General features: G+C 47.5%; 1 protein-coding gene across 2 annotated transcripts; it reads right to left on the bottom strand.

Annotated features, from left to right (window-relative positions):
* Nucleotides 1-4,463: 4,463 nt before the first annotated feature.
* On the bottom strand, nucleotides 4,464-17,529 carry EML2 (EMAP like 2). Of its 2 annotated transcripts, XM_053473277.1 has the most exons (22): nucleotides 17,311-17,529; nucleotides 16,500-16,673; nucleotides 15,796-15,919; nucleotides 15,621-15,722; nucleotides 14,046-14,074; nucleotides 11,661-11,790; nucleotides 11,024-11,173; nucleotides 10,827-10,896; nucleotides 10,497-10,607; nucleotides 10,316-10,411; nucleotides 9,998-10,159; nucleotides 9,513-9,612; nucleotides 9,274-9,428; nucleotides 9,067-9,195; nucleotides 8,702-8,833; nucleotides 8,058-8,125; nucleotides 7,765-7,853; nucleotides 7,560-7,657; nucleotides 7,178-7,265; nucleotides 5,820-5,915; nucleotides 5,473-5,603; nucleotides 4,464-5,144 (listed from the first exon to the last, which is right to left on the bottom strand). In XM_053473277.1, exons 1-22 carry the CDS (start codon nucleotides 17,375-17,377, stop codon nucleotides 5,019-5,021), a joined length of 2,427 nt encoding a protein of 808 aa, XP_053329252.1. In that variant the 5' UTR covers nucleotides 17,378-17,529; the 3' UTR covers nucleotides 4,464-5,018. The 2 variants fall into 2 exon arrangements, with proteins under 2 accessions (XP_053329252.1, XP_053329253.1); XM_053473278.1 differs by lacking the exons at nucleotides 15,621-15,722; nucleotides 15,796-15,919; nucleotides 16,500-16,673; nucleotides 17,311-17,529 and adding an exon at nucleotides 14,235-14,472.
* Nucleotides 17,530-22,718: the final 5,189 nt, after the last annotated feature.

The raw sequence follows: 22,718 nt of genomic DNA, 5'->3' as shown, positions 1-22,718 counted from the left end.
CTTATCCTCGCTTCCAACGTTTTAATTATTCGATGTCAGATGCCGCGTTGCAGCTGCTTAAAACGAAGCAAATTGCCTGCTTGGCTATAATTTAGGATCACAATGGGGACGTTGGGCACATTTCATGTTCTGTAATATGGATGGAACAAAATACACAGCGAGGTTACCTTAGAATCACACTCCTTATTCACTATACATTCTGAAAGGTGGCTTTTAAGAACAATCTCTGAAAGGGTTAAGGGGAGCATAACCCCCAGCGCTGTATACAGTAATATAAACCCCAGCGCTGTATACAGTAATATAACCCCCAGCGCTGTATACAGTAATATAACCCCCAGCGCTGTATACAGTAATGACCTCCCAGCGCTGTATACAGTAATAACCCCCCAGTGCTGTATACAGTAATATAACCCCCCAGCGCTGTATACAGTAATAACCCCAGCACTGTATACAGTAATATAACCCCCCCAGCGCTGTATACAGTAATATAACCCCCAGCGCTGTATACAGTAATATAACCCCCCAGCGCTGTATACAGTAATAACCCCCAGCGCTGTATACAGTAATATAACCCCCCAGCACTGTATACAGTAATATAACCCCCAGCGCTGTATACAGTAATTTCCAACAGCACTGTATACAGTAATATAACCCCCAGCTCTGTATACAGTAATATAACCCCCAGCGCTGTATACAGTAATAACCCCCAGTGCTGTATACAGTAATATAACCCCCAGCGCTGTATACAGTAATATAACCCCCAGCGCTGTATACAGTAATAACCCCCCAGCGCTGTATACAGTAATATAACCCCCAGCGCTGTATACAGTAATATAACCCCCCAGCACTGTATACAGTAATATTACCCCCAGGGCTGTATACGGTAATATACCCCCCAGCACTGTATACAGTAATATAACCCCCAGCGCTGTATACAGTAATATAACCCCCAGCGCTGTATACAGTAATATAACCCCCAGGGCTGTATACGGTAATATACCCCCCAGCACTGTATACAGTAATAACCCCCCCAGCGCTGTATACAGTAATATAACCCCCAGCGCTGTATACAGTAATATAACCCCCAGCGCTGTATACAGTAATCTAACCCCCAGGGCTGTATACGGTAATATACCCCCCAGCACTGTATACAGTAATAACCCCCCCAGCGCTGTATACAGTAATATAACCCCCAGCGCTGTATACAGTAATATAACCCCCAGCACTGTATACAGTAATATAACCCCCAGCGCTGTATACAGTAATATAACCCCCAGCGCTATATTCAGTAATAACCCCCAGCACTGTATACAGTAATAACCCCCCCAGCGCTGTATACAGTAATATAACCCCCAGCGCTGTATACAGTAATATAACCCCCAGGGCTGTATACGGTAATATACCCCCCAGCACTGTATACAGTAATAACCCCCCCAGCGCTGTATACAGTAATATAACCCCCAGCGCTGTATACAGTAATATAACCCCCAGGCGCTTGGTTGGTGACAAAAAAACCTGGTTTTATCTAATTTTGCCCCAATAAGCTCCCTTTATCTGCAGACCTGGAGGCGGCCATTGTTGTCATGGATAAAACAGAACAAATTCTGGGGATACAGCTTTAAAAATACTCTGTAAAAAGAATAAAAACCACAAATGGTGCAATAACGTTTACAAGGTTTAAAACAGCCCCCACTAGTTGGTATTATAACTAGTCCCTGATGAAGTCAACATATGACGAAACGCGTTGGACTTAGTTTTTTAAAACATTAAGCATTTTTAATGGGCTATTTTAAATAAAGAACTTTTGGAAGATACCCTGCCTGCCTATCATCCGTTTGTATCCAGCAGATGACCGGTTTTTAAAACTTTGAGGTGGTTTTAAAAAGTTCCAGTAAATCTTCAGGATTCCTAAGATACAGGCTATCTTTAAGGCGCAGTTCCTACTACAATCTTGTGAGTGTGGCACAACTAGTGGGGGCTGTTTTAAACCTTGTAAACGTTATTGCACCATTTGTGGTTTTTATTCTTTTTACAGAGTATTTTTAAAGCTGTATCCCCAGAATTTGTTCTGTTTTATCCATATACCTGCTATAAGGGGCTTTTTGAAGGAAGAGTCCTTGGGGAAGCTACCACATATGTGTTCCGAGGAATGAATAGAGGGTTAAAAAGCTAAGTACCTTGTTTTTATATTTTTTCATTCTTGTAGAACACAGTTACAACTGTATTGTATGGCCATTGTTGTCAGTCAGTTGTCAGTGTGATATTTTGGGTGACTTTCACTACTCAAACACCACACTGAGCTGATGCTTTATGGCAATGCTAATGAAGTCCATTCCCCCATAGACTTTAATTAGTCCTAGTGTCAGGATGGGTGATTAAGACTGAGCCATTCTATTGTTTCCCACAGGCAGTATGATAAGGAGTCGGGGTGTTTGTCTAGTAGATTGGGGATCAGGTAACAGAGCGAGAACTCATATAAATGCCTCATATTCAGCTGCCTGCTTATAAAAGGAAACAGCACAAAATGTTTCAAAATGTATTTTTAATCTGATGCTAATAATAGAAAATGGTGGGAGCTCCCGTTTAACTATGCATTATACAGGGCCGACCAAGCCCTTGTTGCGGGAGAAGCTCATTGTGATCACGATTTATAATGCAGAAGACGTGAGCGAAACCGGCAACTTTCTTGCAAACTCCGTTAATAAAGTAGCTTAAGTTGCAGTTTCAATGTATAGAATTAAAAAGTTACTAAACAATGAGTTACTAAACACAAAGTATTTGTCCTGAAGCACATCTTGGTCCTTTGCTTGGGTGGCCAGAAGAAGGTCGTCTCTGGAGACCACGAGATAGAGAGCGGGTTGGGAATTCCAGCGTTTCTGGAAGTCGGTGGACGGTTTCTGCCGGCGCTGGATCTCTCTGCCGTCACCTACACTTCATGCACTTCATGCGGCTCGGACTTAGTCAATAATTCACTTCCATCTGCGCTATTATATTAAACGGGGGACGCCGCCTCTCATTTATGTCATAAGCTCGGCTTTTCCTGTGGCTGTTTATACAGCCACCGTTGGCCCTTTAACCTCTGGATGTCATTATGAGTTCAGAAGTTAGTGAACCGGATAACGAATGCAGTCCTCGGGGAGGGTAACAAACTCAAGATGCAAGTTTAGAAAAGTCAGAAGTTTGGAGGAAAAGTTAAGTAAAGGGTATTCCCCCCATTCTAAAATTCTGAGGTCAGATCGGATGTGACCGCGTCTTTAGATTTTATGACCGAGGGGGAAAGGCAGGAGAATGGGGTAAAAAAGGGAAAGACCAGCAGCTGATTCTTCTCCAGGTCTTCTTAAGACTTCTAGGGAGGTCAGGTCTTATTTATGGTGTCAGCATCAGGGTGAAATACATGATCCAGATATATAGTAGGACCCATGAACATTATGACATCATTGTTACAAGCAACGGTGACGGTGTGCTACCCTACGCCTGGCCGTTCCTGCCCACATCTGCCTTTCCTCTTGCCCCTCATCTTCTGTGCCGAGTGCCTGCACAATACATCAGCCCCAGGAGGGTTGCATAGACCGGGATCGACAGCCATAGCGCGATTGGGGAAATATCTGACAAGTGGCGCACTGGGAAGGCCGATCGAATAAGTGGATCCGCTTCGGGTATTGCGGTGGAGGAGCCACCGACCCCTCCATGGACTTGGTCAGCGTACGTCAAGGAGATTCAGACCTTATAGAAAAGGTGAGTTAGTGGGGTCTGTGGTTGTGGTTTTAGGAAACGTAGAAACAACCCTTCCTTCCAGAGCATCTACTGGAAAGCTTCTAGATTCATTCTAGAATTCTTTTCCACTGCATTTTAGGAATGGACTTTTCAGATCAACCGGGGGATCGCTAAAGCTGTTAGGAAACCTGTGATATCTACAAAAAAAAAAAAAGTGGAGACCCAAGTCTCGAGTAACGGGTTTGGACAAAAGGTGAGTTTTTCGTGTTTTGGTATAAATAACTAGCGTGTTTGCAGGTCTACAAGCATAGACTTGCATCTTGCAGCCTTTCGGGATGAGTTCACGCGTCTCCCATCCAAACATGTAATGCGTGTCTCTAGTCAGACTTTCAAAATGGGATTCACGCCAGCGCATTAATAATTAATACCGCAATAAGTGTCATATCACGAGACGGAAAGAACAAAACGAACACAGGGTAGCGGGATATGACTGCGCAGGCACAGCAGACATTAAAACCCATGACCTAAACCCCACAAGTAATTCAAGTCTCCCCAACATGTATTGTTGGAAGGACATACAGAATAGATAACTGTAGATCTGTACCCCTAACGCGGTCTCGTTAGACTCCTATCCGCAACCCTCACCAAACTCGCACCGGGGCTGACTGGCGGGGAGTACGTGCCGCAGGTGAGTGTGCGGCGGAGTTCTGTGTAACGTTTCAGCCGTTTTGTGAAACCAAAGACCGACAGACGTTTTATTCATTTTATTGCCGTGAATTCTCAATAGCAGCATCTTAAAAACATCCACTGAAAATCTCATCTATAGCAGGAGGGCGGTAGGGGGCGCTCTGGTGCAGGGAGTGTTACGGAGACGCTCTACAATCTATAGTGAGATACATTACAGCATATAGAACGATCCTCGTTAAAGCCCGGGAGCAGGCAGGCATGTTTGGGGGTCCGCAGAGAAGCCCTGGAGGAGCAAACCCAGCCTGCAGACCCCCAGCTGGACAGCTTTTCTCCCCAGGAGACAATAAGATTCCTTCTAAGAGGATGAGATACTGTATCGAAAGACAAAGAATAAACTGGTTCACCGTGCTCTCCGGAGAGGTGGGATCAGGGGCTCTAAGGACCCAGATAGGGCGCGGTGTAGGCTACGGTTTGGGGAGAGTGCAATATTCTCTGCAGGCCGGGGTGAGACACACGAGGAATAGAGACAAAACGCTGGTTTAGATGCCAGACGATGGTTAAGACCCTCCGCGGGGTGCCGTGTACGACGAGCGCGATGCTCTGCAGATCTGCGGGGGTCACACGACTGCCCACTGAAGCACGGTGCTGTCCTTCCCTCCGGTGGAGAGCAGAGCGCCGTCGTGGTGCAGGAAAGAAACGCAAGTCACGTGACTGCTGTGTCCATCGTATTTATAGCTCGGTGCCTGAAATCAGAGAGATAACACAGTCGTGCCAAACAAATAGCTGCGGAAATCCCAGATAAGCGAATGTGTACATATACATTTATACATATAGGGTCACACATCCTATAGACAGAAATGCCTGCGCATAGCGGCCTGCTAAAGATTCAGTCAAATCAGATCTCCGCTCGTATATAAAGTGTGTTTTAAGATCGTGTATCGTATAGAATGATCCACGAGGAGCCCGAGAGACGATGGAGTCTAAACGTCCCGCTCCCCAGAGGTTCGGTGCACGTAATCAATGACCGGTCCTATTAATCACTGCATAGACACGCAGTAACATCGCTCTTACCCGGGGCACCACGCAGGGGTAGGTATACAGACGAACTTTCCCAAAATCATCCCCGGTAGCTACCAGCTTCTTGTCGTGTGACCTCGTCACTGCATTTATATCCGTGCCATCCGCTCCATCTGGCCATATGCCTAGAGACGGGCGAGAGGGGAGGAACACTTAAAAGCTTTGCGAGATCAGAAAAACGTATAGTTCCCCAAAATCTATAGCTTCTGGATGGGTTATTGGGTGGCCATTGTAGCCACAAATTTATTCATACCTCCCAACAGTCACGATTCTTTAAACTAATTAATGTAATATCACACAGCGCATGCCCTGCTGCGATAGGGGTCGGTATCGGTTCTCACCCAGCACGTGAAAGCTCAGGGTACACGAGGCGTTTTCCCAGTCTGCGTTCCGAACGACGTCAGCGCTGACGATCTGCTTACAAGAATCCGGATCCCCTGCGGTGGAGAGAGGGTAGATAACGACATCCTTAGCTTTGTCTGCTTTGTACGGATCAGCCGAGTCCCCATTTTACACTAAATACATAAAAATGGCAGAGGATGCCACTCATCAGCCCGGAACCTGCGCGGTTGGACCTTGACCCTCCAGGTGGGGAGCAGTCCCAGGGCTGGTTTTGGCAGACATGTGGCCGCTGTTTACTCTGAATATTTGCCGGTGTTATCACCTTCTGGGTTATGATTTGGGAATGGTTGGAAGCGATACACCTGTGCTAATTCCAGCCTCACCTGGAGCCTGTATGGCACATAGCTCATAGAGCCTGGGGTCATCGTATGATGTGCCGGCTCATTGTGGCTGGCAGTCTAGATCTCATTTGCTTTTTCTTGCCCAGTCGGATCTTCCGGGGCTTGTCTTGTTCCTGTTCTTGGCTTCTCTTTAGTACGGAAGTCCTGGCCCCTAAACCTCGTGCTTATCTCGTTGCTCCATTAGCCAGTCCTGTTTTACGTGTTCTCCTGAAGCACTGATTGCCCCGGTTTTATAGCCTGGCCCTATCCAGACACCGCTTCTCCTGCACCTTGCCTAATTCCTGATAATACCTAAAACTAGTTATTGTAACAGGGCTGTTACCTTCAAAAACTCCTAGACCAAACCTGATCTACCCAATTCTGTCGAGCTTTTTTCTTTGGACGAATCCACATAACGAGTCCGGAATATCTTTTAAAAGCCATGGACTGGCATTCAGATCCCAGAGGATGATTTATCAAAATTTAATGCAGCGCAAGGCAAGTCTAATAGAATCCTGCTGCTGGCGAGAGGCAGGTAGCTGGGTGATTTAAAGGGACATTTAAACAGATCACCCGTGCACGAGACATACACCTTCCTTGGAACCCCTCGAGAAAGGCATGATACTGCTTCTGTCTGTGTAGTAAAGCGCTGAGTATACTGTAGAATGAAGCTGTACATTAGATTAGAATGGGGACTTTTTCAGCGCCATCTTCTGGTTGTGAGCGGCAGTGCAATGGATTCATAGCGAATACCCCGGATCCGAGGGCTGTTGTGACATCTGCGGCGGGACATGTTCATTGGGATGCTTTTACCGGCTTGTTACGGGTGACATGGCACTGATTTCTGGGGTATGGGGGAAGGCAAACTAAGCAGCTCGGGCCCTGATTCTGTGGACGGCCGTAGCCGGTCTGGATTTTGGTTTTTAAAACAAAAACGTTAAACCAAGCACTGTAGGAAAATCGTTATCCGCACTTACAATAAAGGATTTCATAGTCCCCGCTGTTGGTCATGAAGCTGGAACTGTCTGACGCCCAGTCCAGGTGTGTGACGTAGCTTGAGTGACCCTGTGGGGGCAAAGAACGGCGTCAGAGAAATGGCAAGTGAATGAATCCCCCCTAAATCAGGGAGAAAGCAACTTCTTGGATGAAATGAGGGAGTTTGGGGACCTGCACAATACAACCCAGATGCCCAAAACGTTAGGTACCCACTCTGTCCACACGCTGTAAAAATGCGAATGACTTTTCAGCTGCAGAAATGGGAGTGGGTACAGTTACCTTAAAAACCATATCCTTTTTCCTCCCCAGTACATTTAATAAAGAGAAATCTAATCCTTCCAATAACAGATTAACATGGCTCACCGTACACTTGCCGACACGTCTGTACTCTCGCCCCTCTTCGGCCACCTCGTAGACGTAGATAAAGTTGTCATGCGACCCAACAGCTAAATACTGACCATCTGGAAAGAGCGACAGACGGCACAACGTCAAAGAAGCGAGCAAAAAAATAAAAAGACCCCCAAAGGATTGGCACGTGAAGTAAGAGATAGTATGGGGGGGGCAGTACCCGGGCTGTAGTCGATCGCACTGATCTGTTCGCTGGCATCGGAAATACTTGTTACAATAACATGAGTCTGAGAGTCCAGGACCAAGAACCTGAAAGAGAGGGAGAGCGGTGAGGAGGGAAGAGAAAAGCAACGTGCGATCACCCTCAACGCCCGTCCGGCTACTCAGACAGCGCCCCAGTGCCCCTCGCTTTCAGACCCTCGTTGGTCGGGGAAAGGCCAGGTTTTCTGGGCATGCGCTTAATCACTGAAGAAGAAGCTTCAGCAACATGTCCGAAGGTGCGCTAGAACTCACCTCCCGCTCGATGTCCCCACGGCCACAACACCCCCAGATGGGTGGAACCCCGAAGCTCGGGCAGGATCCTGCGCGGAGACGAAACGGATTAGTGGCGGGGGGATAGCAGAAGAACATCCCTGCTTCACCACAGGTGCGTTAGCTAACAGCGGTGTACCTTACTTTTTTTTTTCTCTCGGCAAAGCTTTCAGTTCCATTTTAAATAATTTACATTTAATTTTGGAACCTCTCATCTCTTTTCTGCGGTTCATTGGGTTCCGGGCCACGCTTCTCATATCAAGAGACGGAGAAAGTTCTCCTGTGTGTTCAGAGTCACGCCAGACAAAAAGCCGGCGAGCAGCACATTCTGTGCCCCTGCCAGGCGCTTGGCACCGTGCCTACCCCCTCCGCCGCAATCAATCTTCACCCAAGCCTCCAGATCTCTATAACCAGAGATTAAATTCCCGCAGGAACCGGAATATCGGATTGTATGGACATAAAAGCAAAATATGTTTTATAGCAACGCAAACGCGCATCCGGTGCCAACCGCACGGCCCCCGGCACGGCATCCCCTACTCGCAAAACACACCTTATCTGCGGAAATAACGCCGGGGATAACGGGATTGTGTTATTCCCGTACAGCTCATTGCTTGTTACAATCTCACCTCAAGCGTGGTCGTCCAAACCGGCTGATGTTCTTTGCTGTTCCAGAGATGGACGAGTTTATCATGTCCGCAAGTTAGGAACAGATCCAAGGTGGGGTGAGAGGAGAGACCCCACAGCTCATCCGTGTGACCCTGTACGGGACAGAAGGGAAATACGTCTGCTTTCTGTATTGGATGAGAATAGAGCGGGCGCGGCGGAGATTAGCCTTACGTTTTTTAGAACGTCATTTCTCACCAGCTCAACAAACTCCACATTTTGGTTCTAGACTGACAAGGACACCGCTGAGTGTGGGATGAACATTAGTGGCTAAAACCCAGGGTTTTCAGCCGCCTCTCATACTCGGCCTCCACAATAAACCCAGTACCTGTATTAAGCAGGTCAGCCCATTTTCCAGGTTTCCGCTCATCACGCAGTTCTTGGTAGTCCCAACATAAAGAGTCTCTCCTCCCCGGCCTTCGGCGATGGTCCGGACAGGCCCGAAGCATTCTGGAATCTGGAAGGGAGGACATTATTATTTTCATTCTTCATTCTTTCCTTATTCCCATCATTTATGAGTTTATCCACTCCGTACCCGCGTCTCTCGCACACGCTTGTACTCTCTGTCCCATAAGATGACTCTGCCGTCCTTCCCTCCGCCAGATAAGAGCGTCCCGTCGCGGCACACGCACAGGGCGAACACTCCTCCTTCGTGGGCTCCGTTGATTGCCAGAGATATCCGGTGAGTGCCTGAGATGGAGGACACAGAGAAGGGGGTCACTCGGATGTCCTAGTGAGAGGTTTGTGTCAGTTCTTCAGAATGGATCTTCTCACCTTTGCCCCAAACAAACAGGTTCCCGTTGGAGTCCCCGGTAACCACGTCTCCGTTCTCAGCGAAGGCCAAACATAGGACAAAACGCGGCTTTTCGTGTTTCTGTGGAAGAGGAGCGTGAATTGTGATCAGCGGCTTCCCCTTATTGTATTAATCTCTCATCCTAGATGACCCCGGCTTCTCCACCAGCTCTCATTACTCTACGGTCACAGAACGTTCCTTTACAGCAAACCCCAAAATGCCTTTTGTACGCCCCAAAAAGGATTGTGATTTCTCACTGGCCAGCACCATATCTTATACAGTTTCTTTCATGACCGTGAGAGTCTTTCCCATCATCCATCGTGTATTTGTCCCTCATATAAGTCAGTATGTATTATTTCACGAGACCCAAAATGAGTTTTATTCTCACCAAAATCCATTTTCTGTAACTCTTAATTACCCACGATCACACTTTAAACAGAAAACGCCGCCTCCCCCGGCCTCTCACCTCGAATACCCCCTGTCGCTTGCTCAGAGTGGGTCCTACGCCGGCCACTCCACTTGGGGCGGCTTCTATGCTCCAGTAGTAGAGCTGGGACTTCCCGCAGGTGATGATCAGGTTGGGCTCCGTCGGATGAAACGTGGCAGCCAGCACCGGTTCTGTGGAACACTGCAGAACACGAAACGAAATTACACTAAGTAGAAAAAAATCCATTGCCACCAGGGGCTTCTCCCAGTGGTAGCCGATAGCTTGAGTTGCCCAGCTGCCAGCTTCTGCTCCCCAATGATCCGTTCTCCAGTCCATGGCTGGTCGAGAAGCGCCTACCTTCACCTCGGTCACTTTTAGCTCCCGTTGCCACTGCCACACGGACAGAACGTGGTCTCCCGAGTCGTCACATGCGCACAGATGACTCCCACCATCCTGCGTAAGGAAAGGAATAGTCTGAGGGGTCGTTCAGCACGGCGTCGTCGGGGTTAATCTAAGCCGGACACAATCAATCACTCACAGCCTTGGAGAAGCTCAGGCAGGTCACCGCTCTCTCGAAGCTTCCGACTCCGAGCACGTGGAGAGTACACAGACTGACTGAATGCCAGATCCGGACGTGAGGGGGCAGAGCCTGGGGGCAGAAATACTCATAAGGGGCAGATACACCCTGCGCAAGTCCTGATAGATGGAGGATTGGGGCCAAAGGGGACAGATCAGGACGGGCAAACAGGCATTCACATTAGCAGGTGATAATATTACAGTTTGGGGTAAATAACACTCCGGCGCATGCACTGAAACTCTCTATGTTGGGACGCGGGGCGAATAATATCCATTGGGAGTATTGGCTCACCTTCCCATCCTGAGAGTTGCCGGCCACTTGCCCGCTGGCGATGGTCACGGAGTCCGGATGGACGGCCAGACTGTGGAAGGAAGGGTAGAGGTTGGACCCCAAAGTCATCCATTCAAACCCGACCCCCTAAATCAACCATCAGAAGGACCACCTGATGAAACAGGTAGGCTGACGTCTGAAGACTACCCCAATCTGACCTTTTGATGTCGTCGGTGTGCCCCCGGTAGTGGCGTTGCGTGCCTGCCACGGGGTCATACAGAACGCAGACAGCTGCCGCGAAGTACAACAACTCTCCCGACGGCAGGAGAAAGAGGTTGCTGCGACAGTCTCGCCCTCTATACCCGTATCTGCCGGTCAGAAGTCAAGGGCAACACGTAGTTCAGGCCTATAGACATTTAGTTAATGAGGACGGATGTTCCCTCTAAGGCGAGCGACCCAAGCCTGAAGCAGTTAATAAACCGTTCAGTTCCACAAAGCACTTCTCACAGTTTGCACGCGGACTGCGGAGAAGGAGTCCTTTTAAAAGGGGAAGAGCCCCCATCGCAGCGGGTTTCACATGCATACAGTATATACATATAGCTTATTTTAAATAAAAAGAAAGATATATTTAAGGTATACATTTTAGGATTCTGGCCTCGGACAGAACGCTGATCATGATAATGACAACTACAATGTAGCGTTATGTGATATGATTTAAACGGCACGGCCGCCATGTTTAAAGAACGCAAGGAATGGATGTGGGAAGAAGCGTCTGACACGGTATAGGAAGACGGAAATTAGGAAAGAGGAGGTGATAGTATGTGTTAGCGACATAGCGGAGGCCGCTCAGGATACACCCATTCCAGCTGCAGCTCTTTCGGCGGAAGCTCCCCTTTGGCCTCTATATTGTACGAAGCGACCAGCGAGTCAGGAACGTAGAGCGGTACTGAGCGCCCGCGCAGGTACAGCTTCACCACTCCTTCCTCTGTGGGAGAATGGAATAATGTCATTATACATACATACACACACATACATATTTACATATATACACATACATACACACACAGTATAAAGCCCAATGTTCGGCATCTCTCATAACTCCAACTCCAGACAGCCTACGGGAGCAAGAGACTCGCCAGCTGCGAGTGTTAAATATTTAATAACACTCCTTGAGCAAAACCCAGCGATGTATACGGTAATAACCCGCCCCAGCGCTGTATACGGTAATAATCCTCCCCAGCGATGTATACGGTAATAATCCTCCCCAGCGATGTATACGGTAATAATCCTCCCCAGCGCTGTATACGGTAATAACCCCCAGAGCTGTATACAGTAATATAACCCCCAGAGCTGTATACTATTGCTGTCAGTCATGTGATATTTTGGGTGACTTTCGCTGCTTAAGCACCACAGGGAGCTGATGCTTTATGGCAACACTAATGAAGTCCGTTCTCCATACACTTTCAATAATAAGGGTGTGCTACTGGGTAAATAAGACTGAGCCATCCTGTCACAGGCAGTATGATAAGGAGTCGGGGTGTTTAGTAGATCGGGGGTCAGATACCAGAGCGAGAACTCAATACAAACGGCTGATATGCAGCCGCCTGAAAACATATTTTGCAAAAACTACAACTGTTTTAAAAAGAAAACAGCGCAATATTTTTGAAAGATTATTCTTAATCTGATACTAGTAATAATAATAATAATAATAATAATAATAATGATGAATTGGAGGTTCTTAAACTTTTTCGCTGAGGCAGAAGGGGTTAATTGGGATTCACCCTGTAGCACCGATTAGGCTGTACACGTCAGACTGAGACTTCTGGGGCGTATTAACTAAGCCATGACGTTGCAGGAGAGTTGAACATTTCCATTCCCCGGCTTCACGCTGTATTATTAACCCTTCTTATGCACAGATAATAAACGAGGTGAAATAAATCCGTAATCTATAATCGGTAAGTATTCCGGTATCAGTTTAATAAGCGAAATACAATGAGCGCCTTTAACGCTCTCAGTGACAGTGGACAGGATGGAAAGGGTTAAGCGCTATGCAGAGTAAAATGCGCCGGCAGCTGCAGCTTCAGATAAGCCTTAGGCTAGGTTTCCACTTGGGTTTTTTTAGCTAAAAACGCCTATAAAAACGCCAATAGCGCCACCTGGCGTTTTTTTGTGAAAAACGCATGCAGCCAGATGTTAGCTGTAATTCAATAGGAAATCGCAAAATGCCATTTCCACCTGGCGTTTTTCTGTTTGGCGTTTTTTTAGTCCTCTTTGGCGTTTTTCTGCTTTTTTGGGCTCTGTGGCAGTTTTTCAAAACTGCAGCATGTTGACACTCTGGCGTTTTTTGCAAGAAATCTTGGCTTTTTTTCTCCAATAGAAGTCTATGGGAGAGAAAAAACGCCATGAAAAAGCCATGTGGGTTTATTGCCTTGGCGTTTTTTATGGCGTTTTTTCCACAGTTACAATGCAGAGGATGGACCCAGTATCTGTGTGTCCTACGAGAAATAGGCTGAAAACAAACAGTTTCACACAAAACAAAGTCCTGGACTGGTTCATATTGAATTTTACACCATTTGGAACAAACATGCCATTACAAACAAACATACGCGACCGGATCCTGCGTGCCAAAAGCAACAGCAAACAATTTGCACCATCATTTGGGGCCAATCTTCCCAGAGGAGCAGACATTCGGAATAAAGCATGCCTTACAAACCACAGAAAAGAGACAAAAGGGTCTACCAAGTAAATGACATCAGGAGAGGGCAGATACTTGCCATTTATCCTAATCCCTTTTAGCTGGGTGAAACTTCTAACTTGTAAAGGCTGGAAAAACTGCCTAAGGTCAAAAAAAGCAATTTCCACAGAAAGGCTAAAACGCCAGAAAAAACTGCAGAAAAAACGCCAAAACGCAGCTAAATGCAGCGGCAGTTTTCTTGGCAGTTTTCCTGGCGTTTTTCATCAAGAAAAAAACGCCGGACAAAAACCCAAGTGGAAACCTAGCCTTACAGGGGGAGGCGTCCGAACCACCTGCCGTGTAGTGTATAGAAATGTATAGAAACGTATAGAACCTGCCGGCAGATCAGAACCCGCCGGCCCGTTATCCCCGCTGTAAAGACCTTAATCAGCCGTTGGTCTCGTCTTAGACTCAGAAGTCTTATTCCCGTTTAAATCCCGTGGCGGTGTTATGGCGCTCGACACGCGTGACACGGCGCGGTGCACACGCGCAGCCGGGGGACTCACCTGGGTAGAAGACGACCTGCTTGGTTTTACTGCAAAACAACAAAAACGTGCAGTGTTATTGGCAAACACACAAAAAGTACACTAAAGTTACAAACAAACACATAGCGACGCGAAAACAACCGCGTGCTGAGGGTGATGGGAGCTGCAGATCAGCAATGATTGCCCGTGATAACCGGGAAGACACCGTACCTGGACTCCTTCTTCATCGCGCCTCTTTCTCTCTCTCTCTCTCTTTCTCTCTCCCTGTCCCTCCAGCCGCACAGCACTTCCTGGTGCAGATACTCCTCTCCGCCTCACCAATTAGCAGTCACTCCCCTCCATGAAAGGGGCAGGCGGGGGCCGTTACTGGGCGGCTGGGGTATGAGATGTTTGTGTATTTGCCACGTCTGGCCTTTCAGGTCTTACATGTTTGGGGCAACGATGGCAGGAGGGCAAGAGGAAGTCGTCAGGGGGCTGGACAGTTATGGACAAGGCATGGTACAGGGCTCTGGTATAATCAGCACTGCCCTGTAGGCTGCATTGTTATAACTGTCCATCCTTAAAGGGGGATGATGGGAATTTATGGGGGTCCCCCTTCTACTTATAACCAAAGAACCCCAAAGATGTTTCCTGGTCTGTGATGGTAACGTGGGGGTCAGTGGATATATTAGCAGCCTATATTAGATTAGCAGCCTATGACCTTCCAGGCTGCTGTGGATGTGTAAGCATGATGGGAGTTGGAATCCACAGCAGCTGGGATGCCACAAATTGTCTATCCCCAGCTGGCTGAGGGTGCTGGGCAGAGAGGAAATGGATGGGGAATTCAATAATATATTAATGCAGACCTTTTATGAATTCAGCAAAGAATTATAGATTGTTTTGTATAGCACTATCATATTCCTTGGCGCTGTACATTTATCCAGCTCCTTCACTGCCTTTACCAACCCTGCCCAAACCTTATAGCAAGAATCCTCCCTGTAATAAAGCTTGACTCGCTTAACAATACACTATATATTTCACGTGGAGTCTTTAGCACGTAAAGTTACCCCGGTTAATGCTGAGAATGACCCTGATTCTGAGCTATCATGGCCCGGGGGCATTGTGGGAAATGTAGTCCACCACAGCTGAAGTGCCAGAGGCTGCAGACGCTACGCAGAGTCAATCACACGACCCCCAGCTGCTGTTAATGCCTCTGGATAGCCAAACATCATAGAAACAAAGAACATGACTGCAGATCGGCCCCATTCGGCCCGTCTGGTCTGCTGTAAGAACTCAAACCTTAATCAGTCGTTGCTCTCGTCTTAGAATCAGGAGCCATATCCCTATCCCAAGCATGTTTAAATTCCCTCACTGTAGTAGCTTCTACCACTTCTACTGGGAGGCTGTGCCACGTATCTACCACCCTCACAGTAAAGCAAAACCTCCTTCCATTTCTTTGATACACTGAGCACAGTAGCGGTTTTGGACCCAGCCCTGCAGTCTACACTCTCCAGTTAAAGGTGAGATGTGGGAATATGGATAAAGGATAATAACATTATGTATATTTTGTGTCACTTTGTAACAAAGTGTCAGTTTTTTTCTCTCGCTCCCTCTTACCCGTCTCTCCTCAGACTGCTGGGTACCAGCACTCGGCTTCTGGCGTCTGAGCCGTCTCGCTTCGAGAAGGAGAGACGCTCCGGTGAGAGAGCGCGCCTGAGGCTGAGGAAGACACAAAAGGTGAGTGCGAGGCGAGGAGTGAGGCGGGCGGACGGGGTACAGAAGGCTGCGGTACCTCTTTGTGAAGATTGGGGTCCCCCCTTTTTTGGGCGAAGATGGGGAGGTAGAGAGACCGCTCCTCCTGCGCGGGGCCGTACCATTGTGTGCAGAGCGGGGGGACGGCTTCACCACAGGCGGGCCTGAAAAATACACAATGTAACTATAAACACCAGCGATTATCTAAATAACGGGTAAAGCGCCACCATATTCCGCAGCGCTGTACAATGGGTAAGCAGGACATTACAAGTAGGGCACCACGTGACAAGACTCACAGGAACAAAACGCATAGAGGCCCTGCTCAAAAGGGCTTACGATCTATTTTATAATGGTTGGTGCGATTATACATGAAATATAATACAAACCAGTCAAGAAAAGGCAATATATAAAACAATAAATGATAATAATAATACCCCCGCCCCTCCTCTTTATTCCCCAGCAGACAGCTGCCTCATTTGCCCTGCCTTCTGGCCGACCGCCTCCTCTCGCCTCCATCACCCACTCCTTTAACCCATTTTCTGCCAACAATGTGTTTTTATTGTCTGCCCCGGAGATTTTTCTTATCTCTCTTACTCCCCCCCCCCCACTGAGCTCACGCAGCATCTTCTCTTAAGAGCTCCCACCCTGTGTCTCCCAACAGAGCAAAAACAAGATTCAAGACCCCCTATACTAATAAATACCCCGGAATAACCCCCATCCCCCCCGGCCCCCACCCCGTCTCACCTGGTCTCCCCCGAAGCGGATCTCCCCTCTCCTCGCAGACCCGAAGCCGCCTCAGAGCGTCGCTGAGCGCCGCTCTCAGAACCTGCATCTCGTCCTCCTGGAGCTGCAGACGCTGCTCCAGGTTGGTGATCCGATCGTCGGTGTCCATGGCGCTGGGGCCTGAGAGGCCGTCATCTGTGGAGGGGGCAACCCAGAGGTCAGAGGAGCCCGAAAGGCCACCTTCGATGATAAGCGAGCTCTGGAACGTACTACGCTTTAATAATAATAACGGGCTTTCGCTGAATTAATTAGCTATTTACTCATTAGCGCTTTCCGATACGGTACCAGGCTCTATTCCACCCACATCATAGAAGTCCTAGAGGTGCCATTCTCAGCCTCCCCCTCATTACTGCTAGAACAGCAATTTCCGTCCCCCCTCCCCCATCGTATAGAATCCAGAGGTGCCAGGCTCTGCTCGCTCACCCTCGCTATATAGTCCTTGACGGTCCATTCTTTACGCTGCCCCTTATAGCGATATAGGTATGAAGCTTTACTCCAACCCCAACCCCAACCATGACAGATGCCAAACCCTCCATCTCTCTACAAAGAGACTAAAGGTGTCAGCGGCCTGAATCGCTTCTTCTGTGGCCCCAACGCGTCTCCTCCGTCCACGAGCTACAACCGCCACGCTCTGCCTTGGAGGTGCCAGGCCTTGCCTCCTCCCTGCGCACGTCCGAGAGACTTCCGAGATGTGATTCCATCCCAGAACACAAAGAGCCCCCTTGGATCCAGACAATGAAGGCGGCAGATGCTGGAAGGAGGACACACTCACCGTTACAGTACTGCAGCAGCGAGCTGGTATCGTACACCGAGCTGCCCCCGGCTCCAGATTCTGACATCCCTCTTCTCTTATCTCCCGCAGACCTTTTCTTCTGCTTTTCTCAGCTAATTCTGTGTTTTTTTCCTCCCTTTCTCCCTCCTCACATCCTCTATCTCGTCGCCATGGTAACTGCTTCCTGCAGCATCTTCTGCTTGGTACCCCCACAATTCCATCACAGCGAGACCACTCCTCCCCTCTCCATGAATATGTATGACACACAATGATTGGCATCCAGTGCCACTTCAGCATCTGTGGATTACAACTCCCATCATCCTCCCATCATAGCCGCTAGCAACACAAATTAACCATTTTACCATTTTATATGTATTTTATACATGGTTGACACTCAAGAATAAATTACTAGTTTTAATGTATATTCTCTTGTTTTTTTATATTTTTGGGAACTGATGCCAAACTGAGCCATACTGCAAGACATAATTTTAACCCCTTAATGCAAAATGCATGGTTTTCAATGGGTTTAGGGACCGCCCATTGTCCTTAAGGGGTTAATGGCATAGAATCCGTATCTCATATTTATGCATTAAAATATCATAAAAACCATATTATGTGTTCCGGATCTCCGTACATCAGGAAGTGTCTTAAGGATGAGCTTCTTTAAAAAAAGAAAGTTTAGGGAAGGTGTTAAAGGATGGGGGTCTGACTTAGTGAATTCCAGAGCTGGGGTCAGATTGGGGGACGCTTGGTGATAGGAGGAGGTGTCGAGATAAGAGTTTATCGCATAGACCTGGCGTTATATTATTTTATATTATATATACATATAATCTTATGCAGGACTGACCAAGGACCAACTGTCCTATTTCTCGGGACCCTCATTTGGAGCCCCTTTGTTTGACCTCCTAGGTAACCGCCCTTTGTCTGATGAGCTGCGCATGTAGAAGAGTAACCTGGTAGCCAGCATTTAAAGTGTTAACACACAGCCGGCTGCCGTTGCTGGAGAGTTGGCAAGCAGCCCACAGGCCTTATGCTATTGTTAGAGCGTTCCAGGACTTGGACCCCGGGACCTGCTGTTTCAGGCGTTGGCAGCCAGCCCCGTGCTTCATCAGAACAAGCAGCTGAATTGTCAGGTTCTTGAGGCCACTCGGGTCCCTGCTTTGAATGGTATTTCTCAGCAGGCTGCCCTCTTTAACACTATTTACATATTGATTCTGCCCCTGGTTTGGTCATGCCTCTACCCCCCTACCCCCACCACGTGTATTCGCATCCCAGGGGGGCAACAAAGCTCTGGAACAAAGAGCCGGGGCTGAGGCATATGTAGCAACAATTAGGAATTAGCTTAATTATCATGCGGACTCTGTAGCCAGAGGACTGTGATTTAACGTGACGCTACGACGTATTATTACACAGAGCATGCCGTTCCATTTACCCCTCGCCCTGGGAAGACACCGCAGCCAGGGGTATCTGGACTCGGTGACACGCATGTGTCATTAACCACTATATCAAAGCTCTGTTTAAAGGGATCTCCACGCTCTGAACTAGCTGGATTACAGCTGCGCCTCCGTAATCCCTGAGCGGATTATCCTTTCCCCCCACGCCGCGGGAGTGGCCTTTTTAGTAAACGTATTTTTCTATATAATAACGTGATGTATTTGTTTTGAATTTATTGTATTTATCCAGAATTGTTTGTCGATGGAGGTTCCCGGGTCCTGGTTGGTCTGGAGCCCGGAAGACTCGGCTTTTGGATGCGATCACGTGAATTAGCGCACAGGGGACGGGAAACGTGTAATGCCGCAGCTCTCGTCCGATTGATACCATCTCCAGGCAGCCGTGGTATGACCCACTAGGAGCTCAGGACAAAGGATCCCACACCGAGATCTTGGTGCCTTCTCTATCATCTCCCCTATTGTGATCCTTCAAGCAAGGATCCAGTTATCATGTAACGTCTGTATGATACCCGCTACATTTTCCCATTCACCATGTATCAGTGCTTGGGGACAGTTTAATTCTGAGTTGTATGTATATATGTGTATATATATATATATATATATATATTGACTGTGCAGATCCTCCAAACAGGTCCCAGCAAATAAACCATGGCAGAAACTATTGTCAGCCCCGCTGAGCTATAATGGACTTCTGTATTATGTTGTGTAATGCACATAATGTCCACTAGATGGAGCCACAAACCTACGCCTTCGTCTTCAGCGCTGACTGATAATTTTATTTATGTCTTTGTACAAAAATGTTTTGTTTTTTGTTTGTTTGTTTTGCTCGATACAGTCGCAGATTTTGTTCGGTACAAAATAATAACAGTACTAGTACTACAAAGTAATACTACCTATTTTGTTAAGTTGTTCATAAGGGACTCTGCTGAAACCCCCCTTATATACCGGATTAAAAACCATTTATAGAACACTGGAGAGATACTTCCAGAAAGTTAGATACGTGCTGACATTTTATGAGGTTGTGGTGAAAACCTCTCACTTAATGGCAAAGATGAGAAGGAATATCTCCAGTGGGAGAAAGTTCTCAAGTTAACTTATTTCATGCACCAGGCTCGGTGCTGGCCATCTGGCAAACTGGGGAAATGCCCAGTGGGCCACTGGCCATCATCACTCAATACTCACCCGATCTGCCAACCGGGCCTTAAAGTTGTCACCAGTTTGGCCCTGCCATGTACTGATATCCCCCTAGTTTCAAAAGGTCTCTCGCCTTATTGTATCTAGACCAGAGAGCTTTGGGCAAAAATCCACTTTGTACTATAAAGAGCCCAATCCCTGTGAGTTTGTCCTGCGTGAAGAGGGAAGCTGAACATTTATAACGCTCTGTAAATAGAGGTCTGTTCTAAACGCTCAACTCTACTTTCCAAGCCCAACTCAACCAACTTGACTTTGACTGAGCACCTAACACATGTAGAATGACAATGAAAACATAACTTGATCATCCACAGCCAAGTTGAAAAAATTATTCCAGATCAATAAAATCATCTCTGGATGAAGCGAGTTGACCCAGAATTGATTCATTTCTGAATAAATCTGGCTGACCAATGTTAGTGTCAATTTTGCTGTAGAGCAACTCAAGTAGGAGACTTTAAAACCTCAAAACACTCAACTGAGCGCACCATGACTTATAGTGATTGTAAGCTTGCGAGCTGGGCTCTCTCCACCTAATATATCTGTTGTTTTAGTCTTGTCATTCCCCTTGAATATGTGGACTATAAGAAACGCTGCGTAAATTGTTGGCGCTATATAAATAAAAGATAATAATAACGATAATAGTGAATAGACCAATATTTTACACGTGACACTGAATTACCTAAAAGCGGTGATCAGAGAGTTTGTGTCTCACCACCACTCGGTGCTTGTATTCTGGTGCCCTCTAGTGGTCATATAATGAAGTGCAAGAAGGGCGAAACAGCTCCAGATTTGAAAGACTCCACTGATCCCCAGCTGGGGTGAAACGCAGCCCCTTCCTTCCATCACTGTCAGAAACCAAGGATCGATGCGGATCTTCTTGGGCTCCCTCCACCCAGGAGAACCACGAGTAACGTGCAAATTTAAATTAAGAGAAAAATAGGTTTTCTCCATTACTGTGCAGCAGAAGTCTACTATTAAAAACTGCGTGAAGCAACCACAGCAACTGGAAATATAGTGAGCGGGGAATTCTACGACGGACCGCGTCCCCCCTGCGTGGTGTTAGGAGGTCTCCTGAGGCGCGCAGAGCAGTGAGAATTACACAAGGTCAATATTCAGTAATTCCCTGTCCTGTCCCTTTCCCTTAATAACATTTTTTCTTCCACTTTTAACTATTTTCAGCCAGTGGCGCGTCTAAAGTAATATGTAAGGGCATTAACGCTGACGATGAGGGGCGCGCAGTTCTTACAGCTCCATGGTAAGAGGGTAATGTTTACTTCACTCACTCCAGACGCAATCTACAGCTCAGGCGGGGGTCAAAATAAGTGGCCCCGCGTCTCATGGACAGCACTGTTTTGTTTTTTCCCCTAGAAGCCCCGAGATATCTCTCGCTTCCCATTGTCGCATGAAGAAAGAATGTCCCAGGTGTTTGGCCACAGAGCAAACCAAATATTTCTCTTCTGGGGCCCAATTAAGTCTTTAAGCAGAGGTGGGGGGCAAAAGGCACCCCCCACACACACACACATACACACGCACACACACATACACACACACACCATCACCACCAAACACCGAGTCTTCGGGGACCTGGCTCCACCACTGCATTTTCAGTGAAAAAAATGTGAATTCATTTAAAAAATCAATAACACACGTGTGCTAAAACAACACGTCAAAGCGTGACATCCTGACCCCGGCCCATTATAAAAACCTTTCCTCTGCCGACCAACTTAACCGGGGGGCTCCAAGTGTACCTCGCGCTCCACGGCCTTAATGCTAGTTACCAAGGACCAAGCTACTTACTAGAGAACCTAGTAACAGAGTATCAGAGTAACAGAATTTCGGAGTGATGTAATAACAAAGTATGAGAGTAACAGAATAACAGAGTAACAGAGTAACAGAATTTCAGAGTAATATAGTAACAGAGTATCAGAGTAACAGAGTAACAGAGTAATATAGTAACAGAGTATCAGAGTAACAGAGTAACAGAGTATCAGAGTAACAGAATAACAGAATTTCAGAGTAATATAGTAACAGAGTATCAGAGTAACAGAGTAACAGAGTATCAGAGTAACAGAATAACAGAATTTCAGAGTAATATAGTAACAGAGTATCAGAGTAACAGAGGAATTGAGGTCGAAAATAGTCCATGAACTTCTGTTATGTCTCTAATAAGGGGGCCAGGGGCAGGTTTCGGGGGACAGACAAAGACGGCACAGAGAGGTGAATGTGTGATGGGGCGATATTACAGTAATCCGCCAACGGTGTCATTCTGTTACACAACTTCTATATACCCCCCCCCCGCACACTTATCATATAATGGAATTGTTTACAAACCCCCTGAATGACTATATTTGGATTCTTCCCACATCGCACTTCATACAAATTATCCACTTATGGAAATGAAGTCTGCTCGGTGCATTTCATTCCGTCACCCGGCGGGGGAGGAACAGACCCCCAGGTACACGGGGTTAACGTCTGTCACCCGGCGGGGGAGGGACAGACCCCCAGGTACACGGGGTTAACGTCTGTCACCTGGCGGGGGAGGGACAGACCCCCAGGTACACGGGGTTAACGTCTGTCACCCCGCAGGTGGAAGGACAGACTCCAAGGTACATGGGGTTAACGTCTGTCACCCCGCAGGTGGAAGGACAGACTCCCAGGTACACGGGGTTAACATCTGGACCACTGGATCCCAAGGCTTCTTCATCTAGAGTCACATTTACGCCCCCTTCCTTCCCTCCCAGCCAGAAGGCCGGCAGGGGGTGCCAG

Source organism: Spea bombifrons, chromosome 8, assembly GCF_027358695.1.
Source record: "Spea bombifrons isolate aSpeBom1 chromosome 8, aSpeBom1.2.pri, whole genome shotgun sequence".
Taxonomy (NCBI): Eukaryota; Metazoa; Chordata; class Amphibia; order Anura; family Pelobatidae; genus Spea; species Spea bombifrons.
Note: the sequence above shows the minus strand (reverse complement) of the source record. Positions and strands in the feature narration are given on the sequence as shown.